This window comes from Coregonus clupeaformis, chromosome 4 (assembly GCF_020615455.1).
Source record: "Coregonus clupeaformis isolate EN_2021a chromosome 4, ASM2061545v1, whole genome shotgun sequence".
Lineage (NCBI taxonomy): Eukaryota > Metazoa > Chordata > Actinopteri > Salmoniformes > Salmonidae > Coregonus > Coregonus clupeaformis.
The window spans coordinates 4,191,854-4,219,612 of record NC_059195.1 but is presented as its reverse complement, the minus strand read 5'-3'; the positions used below and the strand labels follow the sequence as shown (position 1 = coordinate 4,219,612).

The 27,759-nt window shown below is 41.3% G+C and overlaps 1 protein-coding gene across 5 annotated transcripts in view; it reads right to left on the bottom strand.

Moving 5' to 3' along the window:
• LOC121550843 (collagen alpha-1(XVIII) chain) overlaps positions 1-27,759 on the bottom strand; it is a 185,118-nt gene that overhangs the window by 56,502 nt on the left and 100,857 nt on the right. For 2 of the 5 annotated variants that reach the window (XM_045209797.1, XM_045209793.1), the window contains 5 exons: positions 14,881-15,425; positions 11,236-11,319; positions 10,922-10,984; positions 9,496-9,543; positions 3,689-3,770 (listed from right to left, as the gene is read on the bottom strand). In XM_045209797.1, coding sequence (XP_045065732.1) covers positions 3,689-3,770; positions 9,496-9,543; positions 10,922-10,984; positions 11,236-11,319; positions 14,881-15,425 — 822 coding nt within the window. The remainder of the gene's footprint in view (positions 1-3,688; positions 3,771-9,495; positions 9,544-10,921; positions 10,985-11,235; positions 11,320-14,880; positions 15,426-27,759) is intronic. The other 3 variants (XM_045209798.1, XM_045209794.1, XM_045209796.1) reach the window with 3 other exon arrangements.

Sequence of the window (27,759 nt, the reverse complement as noted above, 5' to 3'; positions counted from 1 at the left end):
ATATACTCAAAACATGCATCCTGTTTGCAAGGCACTAAAGTAATACTGCAAAAATGTGGCAAAGCAATTCACTTTTTGTCCTGAATACAACATGTTATAATAATAATAATAATATGCCATTTAGCAGACGCTTTTATCCAAAGCGACTTACAGTCATGCGTGCATACAATTATTTTTTTTGTGTATGGGTGGTCCCTATGTTTGGGGCAATTCCAATACAACACATTACTGAGTACCACTCTCCATATTATCAAGTATAGTGGTGGCTGCATCATGTTATGGGTATGCTTGTAATTTACCAGACACTGGGAGATGAATTCACCTTTCAGCAGGACAATAACCTAAAACACAAGGCCAAATCTACACTGGAGTTGCTTACCAAGAAAACAGTGAATGTTCCTGAATGGCCAAGTTACAGTTTTGACTTAAATCTACTTGAAAATATATGGCAAGACCTGGAAATGGTGGTCTATCAATGACCAAAAACCAATTTGACATAGCTTGAAGAATTTTGAAAAGAATAACGGGCAAAAGTAGTCCATTAAGCTCTTAGAGACTTACCCAGAAAGACTCACAGCTGTAATCACTGCCAAAGATGCTTCTACAAATTATTGACTCAGGAGTGTGAATACGTATGTAAATTCTATATTTCTGTCATTCATTTTCAATACATTTGCTAACATTTCAAAAAATATTACACTTTGACATTAAGGGGTATTGTGTGTAGATGGGTGAGAAAAAACAATATATTTAATCCATTTTTAATTTAGGCTGTAACAACAAAATGTGGAATAAGTCAAGGAGTATGAATACTTTCTAAAGGTACTGTATGTCTCATATCAGTTCACGGTTTGGGTAAGTTTGTAATATTTGTGATGGATATGTATTTGCATTGAATTTAATAGGGTATCCCTTAAATGGGTAATGCAATTTAAAATAACCAGTGGTGGAAAAAGTACCCTATTGTCATACTTCAGTAAAAGTAAAGATACCTTAACAGAAAATGACTAAATTAAAGTGAAAGTCACCCAGTAAAATACTAATTGAGTAAAAGTCTAAAAATATGTTGTTTTAAATATACTTAAGTATCAAAAGTAAAAGTAAACGTATTCATAATTTAAAGTCCTTACATTAAGCAAACCAGACGGCACAATTTTCTTGTTTTTTATTTATTTACTGAGAGCCAGGGCCACACTCCAACACTGAGACATCATTTACAAATGAAGCATTGGTGTTTAGGGAGTCTGCCAGATCAGAGGCAGTAGGGATGACCAGGGTTGTTCTCTTGATAAGTGTGTGAATTGGACCATTTTCTGTCCTGCTAAGCATTCAAAATGTACTTTTCGTGTCAGGGAAAATGTATGGAGTAAAAAGTACATTATTTTCATTAGGAATGTAGTGAAGTAAAAGTAAAAGTTGTCAAAAATAGAAAAAATAAACAGATACCCCAAAAAACTACTTAAGTAGTACTTTAAATATTTTTACTTCAGTACTTTTCACCACTGAAAATAACCAGTAGTCTACCTAAATCATGAAAATAATTTGTCATCACATAGCTTGCATATGGTATGGTAACCATGAACCTTTCTCATAAAATCTTGTCAAAAAATGTGGTCCATGTAAATCATTATCAACTGGCCACTGTTACTACATGAAAATACAGCGCCTTGCAAAGTATTCATCCCCCTATTTTGTTGCATTACAACCTGTAATTTAAATAGATTTTTATTTGGATTTCATGTAATGGACAAAAATGTCAAAACAATAAATAACGGAAAAGTGGTGCGTGCATATGTATTCACCCCCTTTGCTATGAAGCCCCTAAATAAGATCTGGTGCAACCAATTACCTTCAGAAGTCACATAATTAGTTAAAGTCAGTCCACCTGTGTGCAATCTATGTGTCACATGATCTCAGTATATCTACACCTGTTCTGAAAGGCCCCAGAGTCTGCAACACCACTAAGCAAGGGGCACCACCAAGCAAGCGGCACCATGAAGACCAAGGAGCTCTCCAAACAGGTCAGGGACAAAGTTGTGGAGAAGTACAGATCAGGGTTGGGTTATAAAAAATATCTGAAACTTTGAACATCCCACGGAGCACCATTAAATCCATTATTAAAAAATTGAAAGAATATGGCACCACAACAAACCCGCCCACCAAAACTCACAGACCAGGCAAGGAGGGCATTCATCAGAGGCAACAAAGAGACCAAAGATAACCCTGAAGGAGCTGCAAAGCTCCACAGCGGAGATTGAAGTATCTGTCCATAGGACCACTTTAAGCCGTACACGCCACAGAGCTGGGCTTTATGGAAGAGTGGCCAGGAAAAATGCCATTACTTGAAGAAAAAAGTAAGCAAACACATTTGGTGTTCACCAAAAGGCATGTGGGAGACTCCCCAAATATATGGAAGAAGGTACTCTGGTCAGATGAGACTAAAATTGAGCTTTTTGGCCATTAAGGAAAATGCTATGTCTGGCGCACACCCAAGACCTCTCATCCCCCTGAGAACACCATCCCCACAGTGAAGCATGGTGGTGGCAGCATCATGCTGTGGGGATGTTTTTCCATCGGCAGGGACTGGGAAACTGGTCAGAATTTAAGGAATGCTGGATGACGCTAAATACAGGGAAATTCTTGAGGGAAACCTGTTTCAGTCTTCCAGAGATTTGAGACTGGGACGGCGGTTCACCCTCCAGCAGGACAATGACCCTAAGCATACTGCTAAAGCAACACTCAAGTGATTTAAGGGGAAACATTTACATGTCTTGGAATGGCCTAGTCAAAGCCCAGACCTCAATCCAATTGTAATTGATGTGGTATGACTTAAAGATTGCTGTACACCAGCGGAACCCATCCAACTTGAAGGAGCTGGAGCAGTTTTGCCTTGAAGAATGGGCAAAAATCCCAGAGGCTAGATGTGCCAAGCTTATAGAGACATACCCCAAGAGACTTGCAGCTATAATTGCTGCAAAAGGTTGCTCTACAAAGTATTGACTTTGGGGGGATGAATAGTTATGCACGCTCAAGTTCTCTGTTTTGTTGTCTTATTTCTTGTTTCACAATAACCAATATTTTTAATCTTCAAAGTGGTAGGCATGTTGTGTAAATTAAATTATACAAACCAGGTTGTAAGGCAACAAAATAGGAGGAGGGGGGGGGGGGATACTTTAGCAAGCCACTATATAATACAGATGCATGTAACACATTGGTAACACTTTATAATAACTTTTTACAAGCCAATAATAGATCATTTATACTTACGCATGTTACACAAATCATTAACACAAATCATATAAATTATGCTTGGGGTTTGTGCATAAAGACACATTTCTGTTCTGTAAATTAATGGACAATAAAGTACATCTTATCTTATATTAATATTATTATAAAGTCCTACCAACACATCTACAATAGTCAACCAATGTGACTCGTGGTCTTGCAAACCCATACAACAGTCTGTCATGTCTAGACAAGGGCTGTTCCAACTCTGTTCCTGGAGCGCTACCGTCCTGTAGGTTTCCACTCCAACCCTGATCTAGTGCACCTGATTCCAATAATTAGCTGGTTGATAAACTGAATCAGATTATTTACAACTGGGGTTGGAGTAAAAACCTACAGGAGGGTAGCTTTCCAGACACAGGGCTGGGGAGTCCTGGTCTAGACCATGACCTATTGAACTCACCCGTTTCTTTCTTGGGAGACACCTCTGGTTGTTGCCGGGTCACCGGGGGCTGCTGAATTGGGCGTGACGACGGAGGAGTAGTCTAGAGAAAGACGGTAAAACAGCATTGAAAAACAAACATAAAAATATATCCAGCTGAGCTCCAAAGAGATAAAACGTGCATATTGATGCTACATGAGTATTTGTAGATCTGTAACAAAGAAAACCATTACATTTATGGAGCTACAGTTGAAGTCAGAAGTTTACATACACCTTACCCAAATACATTTAAACTCTGTTTTTTACAATTCCTGACATTTAATCCTAGTAAAAATTCCCTGTCTTAGGTCAGTTAGGATCACCACTTTATTTTAAGAATGTGAAATGTCAGAATAATGGTAGAGAAAATGAATTATTTCAGCTTTTATTTCTTTCATCACATTCCCAGTGGGTCAGAAGTTTACATACACTCAATTAGTATTTGGTAGCCTTTAAATTGTTTAACTTGGGTCAAACATTTCGGGTAGCCTTCCACAAGCTTCCCACAATAAGTTGGGTGAATTTTGGCCCATTCCTCCTGACAGAGCTGGTGTAACTGAGTCAGGTTTGTAGGCCTCCTTGCTTGCACACGCTTTCTCAGTTCTGCCCACAAATGTTCTATAGGATTGAGGTCAGGGATTTGTGACGGCCACTCCAATACCTTGACTTTGTTGTCCTTAAGCCATTTTGCCACAACTTTGGAAGTGTGCTTGGGGTCATTGTCCATTTGGAAGACCCATTTGCGACCAAGCTTTAACTTCCTGAATGATGTCTTGAGATGTTGCTTCAATATATCCACATAATTTTCCTTCCCCATGATGACATCTATTTTGTGAAGTGCACCAGTCCCTCCTGCAACAAAGCACCCCCACAGCATGATGCTGCCACCCCCGTGCTTCACGGTTGGGATGGTGTTCTTCGGCTTGCAAACATCCCCCTTTTTCCTCCAAACATAACAATGGTCATTATGGCTAAACAGTTCTATTTTTGTTTCATCAGACCAGAGGACATTTCTCCCAAAAGTACGATCTTTGTTCCCATGTGGAGTTGAAAACCGAAGTCTGGCTTTTTTATGGCGGTTTTGGAGCAGTGGCTTCTTCCTTGCTGAGCGGTCTTTCAGGTTATGTCGATATAGGACTCGTTTTACTGTGGATATCGATACTTTTGTACCTGTTTCCTCCAGCATCTTCACAAGGTCCTTTGCTGTTGTTCTGGGATTGATTTGCACTTTTCGCACCAAAGTACGTTCATCTCTAGGAGACAGATCGCGTCTCCTTACTGAGCGGTATGACGGCTGCGTGGTCCCATGGTGTTAATACTTGCGTACTATTGTTTGTACAGATGAATGTGGTACCTTCAGGTGTTTGGAAATTGCTCCCAAGGATGAACCAGACTTGTGGAGGTCTATAATTTTCTTTCTGAGGTCTTGGCTGATTTCTTTTGATTTTCCCATGATGTCAAGCAAAGAGGCACTGAGTTTTAAGGTAGGCCTTGAAATACATCCACAGGTACACCTCCAATTGTCTCAAATGATGTCAATTAGCCTATCAGAAGCTTCTAAAGCCATTACATCATTTTCTGGAATTTTCCAAGCTGTTTAAAGGCACAGTCAACTTAGTGTATGTAAACTTCTGACCCACTGGAATTGTGATAGAGTGAATTATAAGTGAAATAATCTGTCTGTAAACAATTGTTGGAAAAATTACTACAAAGTACATGTCCTAACTTACTTGCCAAAACTATAGTTTGTTAACAAGAAATGTGTGGAGTGGTTAAAAAAAAAAGTTTTAATGACTCCAACCTAAGTGTATGTAAACTTCCGACTTCATGTTGTGATGATTTTTGTTGTTATGGGGTAATAATATGACCTAATATGACCATAAAAATACATCCAGCTCCAAGGACAACTCAAAGTTGGCTTCCCAACTGGCATATTGCTAAATTGATATTTGTACAGTAGTTCCCTAACCATAAACAATGACTTGTAAAGAGATTATGTTGGATGTTTTAGGACATGTTTGGGGTAATCATACATTCTAATTTTCAGAAGTTGTGGTACAACGTTGGCACTCAAATACTCAAAGTTGGCTTCTCCACTTCCATAATATTGCCAAATAGCTAGCTTATTTGTAGTTTTCAAACAAAGAAAACAATGACATTTAAGGAGTTTTTGAGTTTGCAAGACATGCATTTCACTGTACATGTGCATGCGACATTAAAACTTGACACTATACAGTGGGGTCCAAAATTATTGACACCCTTGGTGAAGATGAGCAATAATGACTGTATAAAATAAAAAATTCAAATACTGAGCTATATTGTATGCTAAAAAAATTGGGAAATTATATTATTTTATACTAATACAATTGCTCAGAGAAAGATTATGTAATATTGTTTTTTTCTAAAAAAAAGGTAGTGGTCAAATTATTGACACCCCTAAAGATTCTTATTAATAAAGTAGTCAAAAGTTTAGTATTTCATCCCATATTCCTAGCACACAATTAACTACATCAAGCTTGTGACTCTACAAACTTGTTGGATGCATTTGCAGTTAGTTTTGGTTGTGTTTCAGATTATTTTGTGCCCAATAGAAATTAATGGTAAATAATGTATTGTGACATTTTGGAGTAAATTTTATTGTAAATGAGAATAGAATATGGTTTAAACACTTCTACATTAATGTGGATACTACCATGATTACGGATAATCCTGAACGAATCGTAAATAATGATGAGTGAGAAAGTTAGAGGGTCAAAGATCATACCCCCAAGACATGCTAACCTCTCACCATTACCAATAACGGGAGATTAGCATGTCTTGGGGGTATGATGTCAATAATTTCAGACTCCACTGTATGTACTATATGTTTTGTGTTTTATTTTTGTTATGGGGTAATCAAACGTGCTAATGGTTGGCAGACTAGCACTGTGTCTGGTGTCCATTATGTAATTTCCTCTCGGGCTAGCTTACCCTAAACAAATGAATACCCATGACCAAGCAAAAACACTCTCTCTTCCCCTCTGTGAGTTAGTCTCTACAGTGGTGTTGCAAAGAGCTGTGATGGTGGCGCCAAGTTTATGTGTGCCCGTTATGAATATACAATAGTGAGTTGACCCTGTGAGTGAGACGGTGGGTGTACGTTCTCCTACTGGGAGTGGATGGGATGGCGACAGGCAGCAGGTATTTTGGTTGGGAGGAACATGTCTGGCAACAGGAATGTGACCCATTTTGGGCTCCAGCTCTTAAGATAGTGGTCAGAGAATAGAGTGGAGGAGCTGGTCTGTGTGTGCACATGTTTCAGTGTGTGTGTCTGGGTGTAAGTGTCAGGGTGTGTGTGGCATGGTGTGTGTGTGTCTGTGTGTGTACTGTGTGTTTGTGTGTGTGTTGGGGAGTAGAGACAAGGAATGACTGCCAAAGATCTGTCATCACCGCTAGCGCTCTAGAGATGGGAGAATCTGCAGGGGGGAAGAGGAGAGGCCATTTCCAGACTCACCCCCCTCAGGGAGAGGAAGATAAAACCTAACACCCGTGTTTTCTAAGCTCATTCTTCACCAGGTGACACGCCTCATATTGTCACCTGTGGAATCTGAGAGGGGAGTACTGGGTGGGAGAGATGAATGGATAGATGAATGGAGGGGGGCAATGTGAAAGAAAAAGTATGGAATTCTTCACAAAATTAACCAGTTTCCTCTGTGGGCAAACATTCTTCCTATTGTAGGGCCTGAAGTTGGCTATGTGAAGAATTTGACTCAGTGAGTGTTATATGACAGATCCAATGGGATATATGTAATAAAACAGACCTGCACGTATACTCCCATGCGCTCATCATTTCTGAGAGGTGGGAGTGAAGAGGGTGGGGACAGACGAGGCACTGGGTGGTGATGGATTTGAAAAACACAAATTAATTTAACCATAGTGTCACGATCGTCGTTAAGAGAGGAGGACCAAGGCGCAGCGTGATGAACGAACATGTTTATTTATCTTTAGTGATAAATACGGACAATCAACAAAACAACAAACGACTCGTAACGTCCTAGGTAACATAGACCAACACGGAACAAGAACCCACAAACACAAAGGGAAAAACAGACAGTTTAAATATGGCTCCCAATCAGAGACAACCAGCCACAGCTGACACTCGTTGCCTCTGATTGGGAGTCACTCAGGCCAACATAGAAATAAACAACCTAGACCTCCCAACATAGAAATACACCACAATGAAAGAACACACCCTGGCTCAACATATAGAGTCCCAGAGCCAGGGTGTTACACATAGAAGGCACAAGCCCAATTTTGCCCAATGCAGATTGAAACTTGTCTGCTATATGTTCTCTGAACTAAACTATTTAGTTCACAAAGCTGATGCAACAAGATAAAGCTGGCACAAGGACCATATTCACACACCAAATACACACACGCCTAATCCCGGACTCTACATGAGATTCGAGACACAATTGTGTGAGAAATGTAATGAAATAAGATGTCTGTTTACTTCACTGTCACGAGCTGAGTCTTAAAATAAAAAAATCTCACAATATTAAACTATACGCACTTTCACCCAGACAACTGTGTAATGGGAGTTTGCAAGTTTTCTTAAGCTTGACGGTAGGTAACTCATCATACCAAAAATGATTTAACTTTCAACACTTCTAAGTGTTTGAGTGGCTGCTTTAATACAATCTGCACTGTAGTAAACATGTATGTCAAGATCACATCCTGCACAGTTACAACAAGCCCTTTAATGGAGCAGGAACAATGTTGTTGTACATCTGCAGTGCGGACTTTATTGAATTCCTGCCCTTAGTGCACCATTGTCCGAGCTTGAGCGGGAGTCAGATAGGCTCAAGCTCAGACAATCTGGTCAAAGTCAACGGGATGTTGGGTAACAGCTGCTCCATACGATGCTAATAAACACGTTGGGTGGATGGAAAGCCTGTGTGAAGTGGCACAAGGCTTCAAAGTCAGCCCGTGCACCTGGAGCCCTGTGGAACCTACAAGGTGTGGCAGGCCGAAGACAGAGTATTAGACCTCCGCTTCAGGCACAGCTTTTCCCGCCATCTCTTTCCGTTACCTCCATATTCCTGTTCTAACAACTTTTAAGTCTGATTGAGAAACCAGTCAAAATAACAAAACAGAACCTTTGAGATATCATCGCCCTGAGCTGGATCAGACACATCTGGTTTTCTACCTAGTCTTCCACTGTAATTGGACCGGCGTGCCCCGACTGTGGCGTTGTATGGAGGCTGGAGGTTGTGCTGCAACATTTGCTAGTTGTAGAGGGTAAAGTAATCGAATACAATGCATTGCCCAGGTCTGTGGGAGTAGTGTGTGGGTGTGTTTGTATGTTGGTGGCAGGAAAGATGCTCGTGTTAGTTTAGGACATCGTCCAGGTGATAACCCACAGCCAAACCGGCCATATACATTCCCCACTACCCACCCCCTCCCCATACAGCTCCCTACAGTTTGAAATAGCCAGATAACTCAGTTTCCATGTTGACCATATGTTTAAAGTGCATGGATGTGGATAGTTGCATCTCAAATGGCACCCTATTCCCTACATAGTGCACTATAGTAGTGAATAGGGTGCCATTAGAATAGGGTTCCCTACATAGTTTTACAGAGTTCCCTACATCCCTACTAAATAATGAATAAGGTGCCATTTGGGGTGCAACCCATGTGTCCGTCGCTCACGAGAAGAGAGTAAAGTCCTGACACATCAAAAGGTGAAAATTCACATGCTTGTGGGTGAACGCCAACATATACAGATAAATGGATTTCAGGGCACGTACCGTAACTGTCGGTCTACCGTCCTCAACCCACACATATTTTTGTACCTCCTCGTCCCATTTTAGAGGTGGGAGAAAGAGGGAGGAAGAGAGAGATCCATCACATTCATTATGTGACTATTATTCAAAAACTATTTTCATACAAATGAGGCACTACAACAGCTATGCGCAAAAATATAAACGCAACATGCAACAATTTAAAAGATTTTACTGAGTTATAAGGAAATCAGTCAATTGAAATAAATGATTTAGGCCGTAATATATGGATTTCACGACTGGGAATACAGATACGCATCTGTTGGTCACAGATACCTTTAAAAAAAGTAGGGACGTGGATCAGAAAACTAGTCAGTATCTGGTGTGACCATCATTTGCCTCATGCAGGACACATCTCCTTTGCATAGAGTTGATCAGGCTGTTGATTGTGACCTGTGGAATGTTGTCCCACTCCTCTTCAATGGCTGTGCGAAATTGCTGGATATTGACAGGAACTGAACACGCTGTCGTACACATCGATCCACAGCATCCAAAACATGCTCAATGGGTGACATGTCTGGTGAGTATGCAGGCCATGGAAGAACTGGGCCATTTTCAGCTTCCAGGAATTGTGTACAGATCCTTGCGAAATGGGGCCGTGCATTATCATGCTGAAACATGAGGTGATGGCAGCGGATGAATGGCACGACAATGGGCCTCAGGATCTCGTCACAGTATCTCTGTGCATTCAAATTGCCATTGATAAAATGCAATTGTGTCCGTTGTCCCTTGCTTATGCCTGCCCATATCATAACCCCACCGCACCATGGGGCACTCTGTTCACAACGTTGACATCAGCAAACCGCTTGCCCACACGACGCAATGCACGTGGTCTGCGGTTGTGAGGCCGGTTGGACGTACTGCCAAATTCTCTAAAAGGACGCTGGAGGCGGCTTACGGTAGAGAAATTAACATTACATTCTCTGGCAGCAGCTCTGGTGGACATTCCTGCAGTCGGCTTCTTGATACGCCACACCTGTCAGGTGGATGGATTATCTTGGCAACGGAGAAATGCTCACTAATAGGGATGTAAACAAATTTGTGCACAAAATTTGAGATAAATATGCTTTTTGTACGTATGGAAAATTTTGGGGATCTTTTATTTCAGCTCATGAAACATGGGACCAACATTTTACATGTTGCGTTTATATTTTTGTTCAGTGTAGTAAAAACCCATCATGTGGCGACATTACCAAACTTCCTACAACCAGTACATAGCCAAGCCTTGCTGCTCAAACTCTGTGACCTTTGAAACGTCACGGATAACCTGGTTTTAGATCATGGTCCCCAAGAGTGTAGATCCGAAAGGGAAAAATGCTTAGATAGACTGAACGCGCTTGTATGTGGATGGCAACAACATTTTAACACTAAAATGTTAGTCAAACGATCATACCGGGCCGTTCTTCTTCCCGTCCAGTTTCCCTTCCACGTCGCCACTTCCGCCGTCCCCTGAAGCCTGGGCGGAGAGAGACCAGGGTTGTATTCATTAGTGCAAACTGTAGCAAAACGTTTTGCAATGAAGAACTAGTGTTTCTTCAGGTAGGTCCCTCCCGATTTCAGCCCCTTTGCTTCTGTTTGGTTCCTAGTGAACGCACCCCAAGTTCCCTCTAAGTTTAAGCCTCCCCATATCCTGCTAAGCCAACTGTATAAGCGCTATGCTGCTGCGCCTTTGTTTATGTATGGGTGGGCGGGTCAAGATTCACTTACCACATCCGAGTCATCCCCTTCCTCCTCACACTGTCTTTCAGCAGCCCGGGGGTCTCCAACAACCCTCAGCTCCCCAATCACCCCCTATGAAGGAAAACAACACACAGGCAAGCACATATACGCAGGCAGACACACACACACACACACACACACACACACACACACACACACAGTTGTCAATACATGGCTTTTGATGTCTGGTGTGTGTGTCTGTGTGTGGGGTGACGTAAAACAAGGCATGTTGTGGTGCTGCTGCGCACAGCTGGTCCTCTGCCTGTACACGTCCGCATTCTTCTGCCCCATTAAGCCCACACGCTTCGGCCCTGCTCTAAACATAAACAAACATAAATCAAACATATATCTTCCCTCTGAAGTCCTGTGTCTTCAAACATGTGTACCTGATCTGTGTGGTGTTTGTTGTGGGAAAGCCCCCCTCGCTGGAGAAGCCGAGGGGTTTATTACAGCCGCCCAAGTGTTGAGAAATGAAATGGATGCCTGTGATATGACACTCATCTTCCACTGTCCCAGTCCATCAAAATCGCCACCACAAGAGCTTCTTTCAATGTCTCGCATTAATAGCATCTTATGAAGTCAATCAAAAAGCCAATCATGTGATTCAGGGGAATTTGCTTTTAACATGTTTTAAACGTATAAAAGCTATAGTTATGAAGAGCTTCTCTTTCGATGAATGTCCACAAATGTGTTCACGAGCCTTCAATGTGCCCTAAATAGCTATCAAAGATATTTATTTGATTTATTTTATGAAGACTTTGTTAGCCAGTTTTCCAATATGAAGCTGAGTCTGTATACCCTATGTGCCTTTTCATTTCCAATTGTCACGCCCTGACTCAGGGGACTCTTATATGTTGAGTCAGGGTGTGGTGTTCTATGTTGTGTTTTCTATGTTGTCATTCTAGTATGTGTAGATCTATTTTGGCCGGTGTGGTTCCCAATCAGAGGCAGCTGTTGCTCGTTGTCTCTGATTGGGGATCATACTTAGGCAGCCTATTGGCACTCGTTAGTTGTGGGATCTTGTTCCGTGAGTAGGCTTGTTTTGTGTGTAGCCTTAGGACTTCACGTTTCGTTGGTTTGTGGTTTTGTCGTGTGTTTATTATTTAAATAAACATGTACGCATTTCACGCTGCGCCTTGGTCTGACCCGTCCTTAAACGAATGTGACACCACTGTTACTTCCAGGCCTGGGAGCAGGTACTATCTTACCCTATTATAACCCAAAATAAAAGGTGATATTACTCTGTTATTTATGTTTCTGTTGTCATTTGAGTCTGTGTAAATGAACAATGTATAGCTTTAAAATATGTTAAAACTATCATGTCAATCTCATGGACTATTTAAACATTTGACTTAAGAGTGGTTACATTCCTCTCAAAAGGTAATTCATTCTAACTGGCCTGTACCACCTCAGTGCAGGCATAAGGGTTCAACTCCCTGCGTTGAGTCTACAGATAATGCAATGATAAGTGTCTGAACTCAAGCAATGCCTGGGGTCTATGTAAACAACCATTGTTTGCCTCAGCTGCCTCTAAGAACTGTCTTTAAAAATATGAAAACCTCCCTTCCACACAGCTTGTAGGAAAAAAGAGACAATGCCCTGACATTTGGCCAAACCCTTTTGTCTAAATCCCCTCATTTGGTCTTGTCAAGATAGGACAGACTGGTCTTGAACCCAAATGAGAGCTATTAGGGACTCTGCTCTGAGTATTCCGAGTCCCTGAGGTGTACTTTTCTTGAAGACGTGCCCAGCAAAATCACAAAAAAAATGGTAAAAAGCCTAGCAAAATCAGTCAACAGTGGGTAGGACTACACACATTCCCATATTTTAAAGGCCATGCCATGGACATAAAATGAACCCATGTCCGTCAATCTTTTTCTATGTCTATCTCAGGGTCAATACGCACAAAAAGACTATCCCTCAAATTGAGGTTTTTGTATCGCCCGTTCGTACTTTATTGGAATAAAGATACCATTGCTTCGTCTGACCATGTTTTAAATCATCCAATTATCTTCGTTTAATCAGACAGGGTTTCTGACCATCTGTACATTTATAGACAACAAGTAAAACAATAATTACGATGCTGTCTGGGAACTAATGAATCCTCGCAGAAATATGTAAGTAAGTCAAGCAATAAAAAAGGCATTCAATATTGCGTTATTTGTCAAAAGGCAGGTCAAATGTCTTTCTCTTTCAGTATGTGTCTATACCTGTTCTCATTCTCACATCATATGATTGCATGGCTTACCATGTTGTGTACCCCCAACAGCACATATTTTTGCGAATCAGGTGTGCTTGTCCAGGGCTACAATAAAAATGAGTACGGTTGGGGGTACTCAAGGACTGGAGCTGGGAAACACTGGCTTAAGATACTGACTTGAATCTTTTTCTTGGAGGGGGATCAATTTAAGTTGAATCTCAACTTTTGCTTTATCCTAGCAACATTGTCCCAGTGCAAGCCAAATAGTCAGAAATAAACTGTACTAAATTTCATTCATTAATTTCAAACAGGGTTCATTCTCGGAATGTTAGGTCTTAACCTTTACAGATTTGAATGTACAACTGGTAACACTTTAGTATAGGGATGACATTAGGCCACTGATTTGCAAGATAAGTAGCAAATAAGTAGCATATTCATTGTTTCCTTATTCACACAAGTAGAAAATGAAACACTGAATAAAGGCCTGATACATAGCTTATAGCACACAAAGGCCTAACTAGCTACTTATATACACACTTTAAACTGCCAATTAGTGACCACTACATGATCCCTATGCTAAAGTATTACCCTACAATCTACTGAATGAGGAGATACCAACTTCAGATAACAATGTCAGCGAAAACTAAACAAAGGGCACAGCCTTGCATTTGCTCGGAACATAAGGCCAATTGTCCTGGTCACAGAAGCAGCTGTCTGCTTGTGCCCTCTGCTTACAGGGACACCTGTCTTTGTGTGCTGGGTGCTGCAGAGCGACGGTATAAGGGTCAGCTGCAGCACTTACACAGGGGGGTGGAGGGGAGGGCCAGCTGGAGCTAATTGATCCCCTACCATGAAGTCTACCAATTATACCTCTGTGTTTCCCAGGAGGAGACAGGGAATGGTCGGGGTCAGACCACTTTTATGTTTTGATTTAAAGCAGGCCAATTAAGGGCAATCAAATCATAAAAGGGGTTAGCCTGACACAACGGTTTCCGTTTCACGTGTCTGACTCAGCCTGGCTAGGAGGGCAGCCCTGACCGGTCTGATTTCCGATTCCACTTGCCCATGACACCGATATATTTCTCCAGTAGGAAATGTTATAAGGATAGTAGGGCTTGAGATAAGTGCACATAAGTCAAAACTATGAATTCATCTTGGACTGCCTCGGACGTTCTGATTTATGATTTCTGCTCAAGTTTGAGTTTGAGACAGAATTGCGGACTACAGATCCTACTCTTATGCTATTATTATCATTCCATAGGCTATTCAGGATAGGGCCCTAAGTAAAATATAAGACAGGGTTTGGGGTAAAATTGCCTTTCAACTCCTTCAATCCAGGAAATGATGAATTATATATTTTCGCATTGACGAAGTTGAAACACAACGGACCCGAAATCAGATATAAAAATGTCCAGTAATAGCATGATACATACCAGGAACTTATTGGGATCGGCCCCTCCGGCTTGGCCCACGAACACCCCGGCTCCGGCCTCCAGCTCCATCTCATCTGGGGACCTCTCGAAGCGTACCACTTGGGGTTGGTCGTCGCAGTTGATGTAGAAGGTGACCTTGTCGTCCAGCACGGAGATGGAGAAGCGGTTCCACTGGTCGGCCAGGTTATGCACGGAGAAGGTGGCCGCCACGTACGACACCTGCGAGTCGGGCTCTGTGTAGTAGAAGATGACATTCTGCCTGCTCGCCTTGACTGGCGACAGCTTGACGCCCACGTACATGATCTTCTGAGAGGCGTCTGTGACCGAAAAGATGACACCGCCCTTGGTGGACTGGGGCTTCAGGTTGAAGAGGAGGGAGAAGTCCCGGTAGAAGGGGCTGGGAAGATGGGCGCGTGCCAGCTGGCCCGTGTTGGCGTCGGGACCAAAGACGTAGCCGGGGCTGTTGTCGGGGCCGTAGATCTTTGTGATCTCGTCTGGGGGAGGGTCCCCGATCAGGTGCAGGAGGGAGACACCAATCTCATCTACTGAAGAGAAACAGTAAGTTAGTACAGAGCACACAGGAAACGCTGATGACGGGGTGGGCTGCATGGCGGGATTGGGTTAGAGTGCTCTATTAGTGTGTTGGGGTTTGACACTGTGAGTTTTGGTCTGCAGGGTAAAAGCAGACTGCCACCACTTTCTTAGTAGTGTTTTGTGAGGGAGGGAAGTGGGCAGCAATGTTATTAAACGTGTGTCATTAAACCCAGTGTCCAGTGTCACTTGAAGATCTGCATTAACGTAATGATATTTCAATGATTCCTGGTCTAATATTTAAGAGAAATATGACGTGACATTGGAAACTTCCTTGGATAAATTGTGCATAGCATACCAACATGTCAATCAACTCCAAACGAGAATGGAAATTAGATATCAGGGAAATATTACAAACAAATAAATTATATGGCTGAAGTTAATTGCAACTGACACACAGCCCAACAAAACACTGTGCTAAAACACTTTGCAATGCTAAACAATGACGTTTTGCTCTTAACTTTTGAAAGCCGACCCTACAGTGGGGAAAAAAAGTATTTAGTCAGCCACCAATTGTGCAAGTTCTCCCACTTAAAAAGATGAGAGAGGCCTGTAATTTTCATCATCGGTACACGTCAACTATGACAGACAAAATGAGACAAAAAAAATCCAGAAAATCACATTGTAGGATTTTTAATGAATTTATTTGCAAATTATGGTGGAAAATAAGTATTTGGTCAATAACAAAAGTTTCTCAATACTTTGTTATATACCCTTTGTTGGCAATGACACAGCCAAACGTTTTCTGTAAGTCTTCACAAGGTTTTCACACACTGTTGCTGGTATTTTGGCCCATTCCTCCATGCAGATCTCCTCTAGAGCAGTGATGTTTTGGGGCTGTCGCTGGGCAACACGGACTTTCAACTCCCTCCAAATATTTGTTATGGTGTTGAGATCTGGAGACTGGCTAGGCCACTCCAGGACCTTGAAATGCTTCTTACGAAGCCACTCCTTCGTTGCCCAGGCGGTGTGTTTGGGATCATTGTCATGCTGAAAGACCCAGCCACGTTTCATCTTCAATGCCCTTGCTGATGGAAGGAGGTTTTCACTCAAAATCTCACGATACATGGCCCCATTCATTCTTTCCTTTACACGGATCAGTCGTCCTGGTCCCTTTGCAGAAAAACAGCCCCAAAGCATGATGTTTCCACCCCCATGCTTCACAGTAGGTATGGTGTTCTTTGGATGCAACTCAGCATTCTTTGTCCTCCAAACACGACGAGTTTAGTTTTTACCAAAAAGTTATATTTTGGTTTCTTCTGACCATTTAACATTCTCCCAATCCTCTTCTGGATCATCCAAATGCACTCTAGCAAACTTCAGACGGGCCTGGACATGTACTGGCTTAAGCAGGGGGACATGTCTGGCACTGCAGGATTTGAGTCCCTGGCGGCGTAGTGTGTTACTGATGGTAGGCTTTGTTACTTTGGTCCCAGCTCTCTGCAGGTCATTCACTAGGTCCCCCTGTGTGGTTCTGGGATTTTTGCTCACCGTTCTTGTGATCATTTTGACCCCACAGGGTGAGATCTTGCGTGGAGCCCCAGATCGAGGGAGATTATCAGTGGTCTTGTATGTCTTCCATTTCCTAATAATTGCTCCCACAGTTGATTTCTTCAAACCAAGCTGCTTACCTATTGCAGATTCAGTCTTCCCAGCCTGGTGCAGGTCTACAATTTTCTTCTGGTGTCCTTTGACAGCTCTTTGGTCTTGGCCATAGTAGAGTTTGGAGTGTGACTGTTTGAGGTTGTGGACAGGTGTCTTTTATACTGATAACACGTTCAAACAGGTGCCATTAATACAGGTAACGAGTGGAGGACAGAGGAGCCTCTTAAAGAAGAAGTTACAGGTCTGTGAGAGACAGAAATCTTGCTTGTTTGTAGGTGACCAAATACTTATTTTCCACCATAATTTGCAAATAAATTCATTAAAAATCCTACAATGTGATTTTCTGGAGAAAAAAAATATCAATTGGCTGTCATAGTTGACGTGTACCTATGATGAAAATTACAGGCCTCTCTCATCTTTTTAAGTGGGAGAACTTGCACAATTGGTGGCTGACTAAATACTTTTTTCCCCCACTGTATATGGGGGCATTTCTCAAAGGACCTAATTCAAACAAGCCAACTCCTATTGCCTGCCTTAAAATAATGGAGTGGGTTATAAAAACTAATAGCACGGGGCGCTGATGGAAGCCAAGGATGTAGCACGAGTCTCCCTATCGCTCCTGGGTTAGTGACCAAATTTATATATTTAACTTTGCAAAACTGCATACATTTCTGTTTGCCCAGGCGTCTGAAGAGACCCATAAACAACTCAGTTCAAGTTCAATAAATTTAAATTCGTAATGACATCAACCCGACCAAAAACAGAGTCTGCAAGAGCAGGCCGCAACAAGCCTGCAACTTCTCCCGACTCACCCCCGCCACCGAACGCTGCCAATGCCGGCCCCACGGAAACACTGACTGTGGAGATGCTGCAATCCGTGATAGGCACCCTCAAAGCCGACATTTTCGGAAAAATTGACTGTCTCTCTACCAATCTCAGGTCAGAGATATCAACGATCAAAGACGAGCTTAAAAAATCTATCGAGAGTATACAGAATAAGCTCGACGCACATGGGGGTGACTTTATCGGATTTGGAGCGAGGTGCTACAGACCACAGCACTCGCATTAGCGAGCTAGAGGCTAACGTCGGCTCATTGACAACTAGGGTGGCATTCCTCGATAATAGATGCGAAGATATGGAAAGTAGAATGCGGAGGAACAACATTCGTCTACTGGGAATACCGGAGGGGAGTGGAGGGCCCAAGGCCCACGGAGTACATGGCCCAGCTACTTCAGGAGCTGCTCGGGCTAGAGGAGAAGCCATTGCTAGACCGGGCTCACCGCACTCTGCGTAGCCGACCCAGGGATGGAGAACCCCCACGACCATTTGTCATCAGGGTGCATTTCTTTCACGTCCGTAACGACATACTGAGAAGATCGGGAGAAGCATCCCCTCTTCTACATAAGGGTAAAAGAGTCTCGATATTTGCGGACTACACAACAGCTGTGGCTAAGAGGCGGGCTAGCTTTGGAGCTGTGAAACGCCAACTACACGCCTGCCCGGGCGTGAAGTTCGGCCTCATCTACCCTGCGGTTTTGAGACTGACTTTACCGGACGGCTCCATGCACAGATTCGAGGACCCGGCTATAGCGGCAGATTTCATCAACAAGAACGTGAAAGCGGCTGTTGTACCACATGGTGTGTAACAAATGGTTGGCTAGCTGGTCTTCCTAGCAGGCTAGTTAGCAGGCCGAATGGGTGACTAACGAAGCCATCTTTGCTGGGTTCATCGACATATGAATGTCATTCTCTTTTTATCTCTTTATTTCCAGCCCAGGTTTGCCGCCTCTAATGCCAATATCTGGGGGTCTGCATGGCTGTTTCAGTTTGATCATTTACCATCTGCGTCGAGGTTAAACTTCTCTTAATCGAGGATAGTTTTCCTTAGACTCTATTGGGGACCATTCTATCCATGTTTGGCTTACTCTAGTTAAATGGTCACTAATCTTAGGTAGCACAGAGTAAGAGTTATCATGCTTAGCTCTAAACTTTCTTCGTATTTAGGGTTTTGCTTGCATCTCATTTGGGGAGATGCTTCGGCAAGGGCGGGTGTGAGGGAAGGGTTTGTTCACTCTCTATTTGTATATAGTTTGTATATGTTTTTTGTGCCTCTTCGTTTGTCTTTGTTTTTTACATTTGCGCTTTTAGGTTCAACTAAGATCTTCAGTTTACATTGTACCTTGTCCTTTACACATCCTCTCTCTCTCTTAAGATATGACTCAGCCTAGTGTAGCCCATACTGCTGGAGGGAATGGCTTTAATTTTCTTACTTGGAACTGCAGGGGCATAAATAACCCAGTTAAACGTAGTAAGGTGCTACACCATCTTCATCATTTGAAAGCTCACATCATCTTTCTCCAAGAAACTCATCTGAAGGTATCACAACACTCAAGTCTTAGGTGCAGATGGGTGGGTCAGGTGTTCCATTCCTCATTTCAGAGTAAGGCGAGAGGGGTGGCTATTTTACTTCACAGATCGGTACCTTTTACATGTTCTAAGGTGATCGCAGATCCCCATGGTAGATATATAATTGTCAGTGGTAGGCTGCTCAATACAAAGGTTCTTCTTGTTAATATCTATGCTCCTAATTGGGACAATGGTGATTTTTTCAAATCGGTTTTCTCTACACTCCCAGATATGTCCACCCATATGTTGATTTTAGGAGGTGACTTTAACTGTTGGTTAGACCCACAATTGGATCGATCCTCCACTAAACCTACCACCTTATCAACCTCAGCTAGGGTTGTTCGAACCTTTATGTCTGAATTCGCAGTCTCAGATCCTTGGAGAATGGTTAATCCAGCTGGGAAAGCATACTCTTTTTTCTCATCGGTTCACCATACTTTTACGCGCATAGACTACTTCCTTGTTGATGACCGGCTCCTCCACTCCATAACTTCATGTTCATATAACCCAATTGTTGTATCTGACCACGCCCCTGTTACTATGGAAGTAGCTTTTCAAAATGTTGACAATCAGCGACCGCCTTGGCGACTAAAAACTCAACTGCTCAGCAATGAACACTTTGTCAATTTTGTTTTGAGTCAAATCGACTTTTTCATGATTACAAATAGAACCCCAAACATCTCTGCGTCTACTCTCTGGGAAACTTTGAAAGCTTATATCAGAGGTGAAATTATCTCCTACACCGCACATGAGAACAAATTGAAAAGGAATAGGTTATCTATGCTAACACGCTGTATTGCCCAATTAGATGACATTTATGCCGTTTCACCATCCCCGGATATTTATAAGGAACGTTTAACTCTGCAAGCAGAATTTGACACACTATTAACAGACCAGGTTACTGAAATGCTTGTCAAGTCTAGGAGCACTTACTATGAACAAGGAGATAAAGCCAGTAAATTATTAGCTCACAAGTTACGTCAACAATCATCATCATCTCAGATTACAAAAATTCGTACATCATCTGGGATATCATTAGATCCTGGGGGGATCAATGAGGAGTTCAAGAGATTTTACCAGTCTCTATATACCTCTGAAAGTAAAGCGGATACACTGGAATTGGATAATTTCTTCCACTCACTATCTGTGCCTTCGGTCGGCCGGGATTTGGTTAAAAAATTAGAGCAGCCGATCACTGTTGAAGAACTGTCTAACGCTGTTAAATCCCTTCAATCTGGGAGAAGCCCAGGGCCTGATGGCTACCCGACAGAGTTTTATAAAAAGTTTATCACCAAAATAGCCCCTATTCTAATTGAAATGTACAATGATGCATTTGTAAATGGTGCTCTCCCACATACTCTCACTCAAGCAACCATTTATGTTATTCTTAAAAAAAACAAAGACCCTCTTGACTGTGCATCATACCGTCCAATTAGCCTGCTAAATGTGGACTATAAAATTCTAGCCAAAATTCTGGCAACGCGGCTAGAAACAGTCCTCCCATCAATTATCTCTCCGGATCAAACAGGATTTATAAAAAATAGACACTCATTCTTCAATCTCCGAAGATTATTTAATATTATATACAATCCTTCTGTCGACAATACCTCTGAAGCCATTATATCCCTGGACGCGGAGAAAGCGTTTGATCGGGTGGAATGGAAATACCTTTTTTACACTCTAAATAAATTTGGCTTTGGCTCCAAATTCATGACCTGGATAAAACTTCTGTACTCATCCCCCCAAGCCTCTGTCAGGACTAATAACACTCAATCAGATCGCTTCCCTTTGCAAAGATCGACACGTCAGGGTTGCCCTTTAAGTCCCTTACTGTTTGCCCTCGCCATAGAGCCACTTGCAATAGCACTTCGCTCCAACCCCCTCATCAAAGGCATAGTCAGATACGGGCACGAACACAAACTGTCTTTATATGCAGATGATTTATTAATATACACATCCAATCTTTCTGTCTCTGTCCCTGCTGCCCTTGCCACTTTCGCATCCTTCGGTCACTTATCAGGGTATAAACTAAATCTCAGTAAAAGTGAATTGATGCCACTTAACATGGCTGCAAAAAAATCCCCTTTACATAACTTGCCATTTAAAATAGCTCACAGTAGTTTTATTTATCTCGGGGTACATGTCACAATTAGGTTTGAAAACCTTTTTCAAGCCAACTTTGCTCCTCTCTTAACCCGTACTAAGGACGATTTGGAACGGTGGTCTTTGCTACACCTCTCCTTAGTTGCTAGAATTAACTCTATTAAAATGAATACTCTCCCTAAATTCTTATACCTCTATCAGTGCCTTCCAATATTTCTACCCAATACATTTTTCAAAAAGATCGACGGCCTAATTCTACCCCTTTATATGGGACAAAAAGCCTCCTAGGATGCGAAAACAGCTCTTGCAGAGGCCCAAACCAGACGGCGGTCTAGCTCTACCAGATTTCAGATTCTATTATTGGGCCGCTAACCTTAGGATCATTCAGTACTGGTTGCAGAGCAGAGTGATATTCCCACCCCCAACTTGGCTGGAGATGGAGGCTGCCTCGTCTACACCGGCATCACTGTCTTCCCTCGCTCACTCCTCTATTACAGGCCCTTACTCCTCCTTCACCAATAATACATGTGTCAAAACAACATTGAAGATCTGGAATCAATTTAGGCGCCACTTTGGGTTTCAAACAACCTCTTCCTTGGCTCCGGTAGCCTCAAACCCAGCTTTTTCCCCCATCTATGATTGATGGTGCTTTCTCAACATGGTCTAATCTCGGTATTAAAAGATTCAGAGATCTGTATACTAACAATACATTTAGTACGTTTCAACAATTATCAGCTAAATTTGGTCTCCCCAGACATCATTTTTTTAGGTTCTTACAAGTCCGGAGTTACGTCCGCAGCATAGATCCAGGATTCCCCAACCTTTCTGGTGGAACACAGTTCGACACATTTCTCACCCCACTTCCTAATCAGAAAGGCACATTGTCAATAATCTATAGTCAAATTTGCTCACTACAAGCCATCTCATTAAACAATATCAAATCCTCTTGGGAGGAGGAACTGGGTGAGGAAATATCTGATGAACTATGGGAAGGGGCACTCAAAAGGGTACATAGCTCTTCTATTTGCGCTCGACACGGCCTCATCCAATGCAAACTCATTCATAGGGCCCACTGGACCAAAGCAAGACTATCAAAAATTTACAAGGATGTGAACCCTAATTGTGTTCGATGTAACCAGTCCCCTGCTAATCATGTGCACATGTTTTGGTGCTGCCCATCTCTTGTTGGTTTCTGGAAAGACATCTTTAACACACTCTCAGAATTAAGCGGCACACAGATCGAGCCAGACCCTCTCATTGCATTATTTGGAGTTTCCTTACCCACAATACAATTGACCAAAATGAATAAGGATGTAATTGCCTTTGTCACGTTGTTAGCGTAGACGATTAATTTTACTTAGATGGAAATCCTCTGCAGCCCCTTCTCATGCTCTTTGGATTAAATCTATTTTGAATTGCATAAAGTTGGAGAAAATAAAACAGACACTCAATGGGTCTGTAGACAAATTCTATGCAAAGTGGGCTCCCTTCTTTTCTTATGTTAAAAGAATACATTTCCCTGCAGTTCCAGAGTGATGTATATTTATATATTGGTGATGTAAGAAGCCTGGTATGTGCATATACGACATCTCGGATGTTAAGGACGGTAATAACTGTGCTAGCTGACCTATAACAACTGGATCAAAACAGATATTTTTCCTTTTTTTTTTTTTTTTTTTTTTTTTTGTGTTTTATCTTATTTATGTATTTAATGTCTATTTTTTCTTTCAGGTCTGTCTCTCTATGTTTTGCTGTATCGTTGTCTTCAAATTGTTGTTCCATATTCATACCATATAACTTTCAAGTGCAATTATTTACTAAATGCTGGTACTGAAAATTCAATAAACAAAGTATATAAAAAAAAATAAAAAATAATAATAATAGCAACTTTGACATCCCCCCAAAAAGCATTGGGAGAACACTTCTCCTGGGACCTATAAGAACCTAGATCCCTTCAACAGACGGAGGTATTTTAGCCCAAAGTCCCTTGTGAATGCATGCCGACATGACATTCTTCCCTCACTGACATTGGATAAGGGGAACTCCATGCTAGCCAGTCTCAGATTGTTTTAACATGGGGGTCAGTTAAGGCCAGGCACCACAGGCAAAAATGACATTTTTGCATCTACTTATCAATTTTGAGATTATTTTGTATTTTGGTCCATCTAAAAAGAAATGTACAAAAGTTGATGGAAATGTATCATCACACATAATATAAAAGCCCTTTTCATAGAGAATGTTACAAACCGGAATATGTGTAGTAGTGGGTATTGGGTCTAAATAGAAGAGATGGGTATCGGGTCTAAATAGGTGTTTGGCATTTGGTAGTCTAAATTCAGTGTACTTTAACTGCCATTTCCCAAAAGTCAGACTCTTCCTACACGCCAACACATTTTTCTCAGCCTCTCAGAAGCATCTGCATTCATCACAGTGTGTGTGGTTATCCTTAAACATATTCTTCAGACTTATACATAGGTAATTGTTGATATGTTGTCACATTTTTATTCTAGATGACATTTTCTTCAAAAGTATTTACAGATAAGATGAAAAAAGTATTTATCCACAATCTGCTATGTACAAGTCCAGTCCTGGAGTGTCTTAACAAAATGAAATACAAAAATGTAGGCCGACTTCATCCAATGTCCAGAAAAATGTATTTGTGTGATATGCAAATACAGTATGTGCATATTTAATGAATTTATATATTTTTATTTGTAAAAATTACCCTATTAGGATGTGGTGCCACTCATTCCTATAATTTCCAGTGTTATATAACACTAATATGTGAGAACAATATTTTTGTGAACAAATGTTTCATGTTGTCCTTATAATAAGGTTGGTAGCAACATGTGAAAATCGTTGCGTAATCTGTTGCAGCTCAAGTCGACTACAAAGCCCACAATGCAATGCTCTCTCTATGGGCTGGCTGGACGTACTACAATAATACTAAAGTCAATATCAGCATGTGAAATAGCTATTTCGCTGTAAAATCGCCTAAACAAACTGCACTATCAATTTAGGAGTCTACAATCTCACCATATCGATGTGACATTCGCAACGGGCACCATGCAATGCACTAAAGAGGCAGACAAATAGGGGAAATGTGTTAGACCCTCTGTTAAAGTTCTCGAGGTAGGAATATCGCAAAAGTATGATCAATGGCTCATTCAAGAGAAGACAACCCCCCGCGTAATGACATCGGCCAGTATTGAAATCTAACGTGTATGATAGACGTTTTCGCGATCTAAAAGTCGTATTCCTATTAACTTCCAGTGTAGTGAGAGCGGCTTTATCGCAATGCTATGTCATACAGACCAAATTTCTGTATGCTTGAACGGCAATTGCTCAGATAATGATGAAAACATGAAATGACCCAGGGAATCGGCAGAATATCGCTCAGAGATGCGCAAAAACAATATAGCATTCAAAATGGGTGAATCATTACTTTAAGTGACCCCATACTTATTTTGATTTCAAACGACAGCATTTCAAATAGATCCAAGGGGGATATGACCGACTGTATGCAATATTGCAAGGCACAAAGTGTACTACCAGTGTGTGAACCTTTTTTCGTTGTCTGTATGACTTTGAAGTAACTCGTTAGGATCTAACAAGATCGTTAACAAAGTGACACAGCTTAACAGAAAACGGGAAGTCTGATAGAGAAAGCTTACAAAACCAAAGTCTATTCAAACAAGTGCCTCCGACTGCTTTTTCCAATGTGTTTCGAAATGTGAATCACTTTCTCACGCAATCATGTTTTGGAAAAAAAGTTAATCTAATCTAAAAAAGGGAGGACGGTTATCCTTGATTGGACCGCAAATGAAATCAGAGTTAATTCACACTGTATGTTTCAGTTAGATCAGATGCACTACAAGTACTGAAAAGACCATTGAGACCTTACCACCCAGATTCTTGTTCCGGGGGTTATAGATGTACATCTAAACCGAATGCTTATGACACTCATCACAACACAGAATTAGGATCTCTGTGCATCACAAGATCATCACAAAGAAACATAGGTCTAAGGGTAATCAGGCTGTAGTTTTGTAAGTAGAAGACAATTATGCACTGTATAATCTGCATAAGGATAAATTCTACATAAGAAATTAATTACATTTAAAATATATATAATAATAATAATGATACATTTCTGAATGGAATCAGTGAATTCATTCATTTGATGGAATTTATTAAATGGAATTCCTGACTTCTACTCCAACATCTTTCAGCGCACACACACACACCAGTTCTCCTTTAATTAGGTGACCTCTGTTAAATGTCATCATGTCAGTGCAACAGGAAACCTACAGCTGTGTTCCCCAAATATCTGCACTCCCTCTTCCATCACCCCGGGTGACTGGAACTGGGATCAGTGCATAATAATGGGGGAAGTTTTGGAAATAAACAGAGAACACAAAGACCTGTGTGTCCTCTCGACCCCAAATCTGCATATTGTGATTTGTAGTGAGAAAATGCACCTCTATCGCACAGTGATAAGAAAATAACCTTTCTCAAATTGTCCTATTTCATCATAATTCTAATTCAAAATATAAATCAATATATCTTTATAAATATTGAACATTATGGGAGATAAAAATCTTATCAGTCAAGGATAAAGAAGGAACCTCAAATGGAAAAACAAATGTTTTTTTTTCTTTTTCTACAAAGCCTCTACATATTTGTTTGATCATCTTTGGAGTATCAGCTGACATGTTTTTTTAAGCCTTTACAAAACATTATTTGAGAAACTTCAGATGACTGATAAACACGTTATATGAGTCATTACACAAGGTTCAACGTCCTCCTGGGGAGCTATGAGAAGTGTAGGCCATTAGGGCCTGCAGGGGGTTAGGTTGAAAGGTAAAACATATGAGGTAATCTACTTAACCCAATGCCAAAGCTATGGAAGAGCACTCCTATAAACATAATATAAAAAAGGTGTGGTGTATATGGTCTGAAATAACAGCGGCCCCTTCCTGTGTCTCGCTTATTGCATCGTCAATCTATCGGTGCCAGAGAGATTAGAACATAATTTGACACAATTGATGAAAAAGCCAAACAACTCTCTATTTGGGTCATGTTCTGTTCTCCAACCCAGCTAGACACCAATGTGTGCATATCAACACTATAATGTTGGATTTAAAAGTTCAGCATGCATAATTCTGTATATGTGACTAGTTTCAGGAAACTAGGCATATGTCGCGCGTCACTACTTCACAGGAGAGCCATTTGAACATAACTTTTTTTTTTTTTAATGCATTTTTGGCCAGAAATGCCTTCTGGAAAATGTGAACTTACATGTGCCTTAATAACACATTTGTATGCCATCTGTAAATAAGAATACAATTGTTAAATTACGAGCCTAGTTGGTTTAGCCACAGAAAAAGACAGCAATCTTCCCGCAAGCCATGATTGCCTGAGATAATGAGTGGGCTGGACATGCCGAGAGATGAGTTCGAATTGGTCTGCCATGTAGCGCGCTTCTGTCTATTTGAGCTGGTTAGTATGTGTAGGTAATCCTGTCTAACACAGCTTAAAAATATATATATATATATATATATCTTGCGGAGTAGAACTGCATAAGTGTTGCTCTCCACTTTCTGGAGGACAGAGTTTTCAAATCAGTGGAATTAGAGTATGATAGCTAAGGAGATGGACAAAACATCTCTCCGGATTACATCTTCAAACTAAGGGCAACCATGGCATCTGTGACAGAGGGAGAAGCGTCCATCCATGTATATGGGTAAGATAGTCTAGCTAGCTACATTTTCAGATATTACACATTTCTAATTTTGTCAGCAATTAATTTTCATTTCAAGTTAAAGTGTACTGTTAGCTAGCTAGCTAACGTTAGCTGGCTGGATCGCTAGCTAACATTACGTGTATGATCTGTGTAGTAATATTATTCGTATCTCAGAGCCATTTGCTTTGCTAGTTATAGCCTAATGTTAGCTAGCTAACATTGAACCTGGTTTGTTAGCTACCTGCAGATTCATGCAGGGTAGTTACGTCATGAGTTGGGATTATGGTTCATTGTTTAGCTAGCTAGCTACATGTCTTAACAAAAGACTCCACTATGCAAGTAACCATTTCAATAGAATGTTAATGATGTCACTGTGACAGCTGTTGATAGACATAGCTGGTAAATTCGCTCTGGCTATCTACTCCGA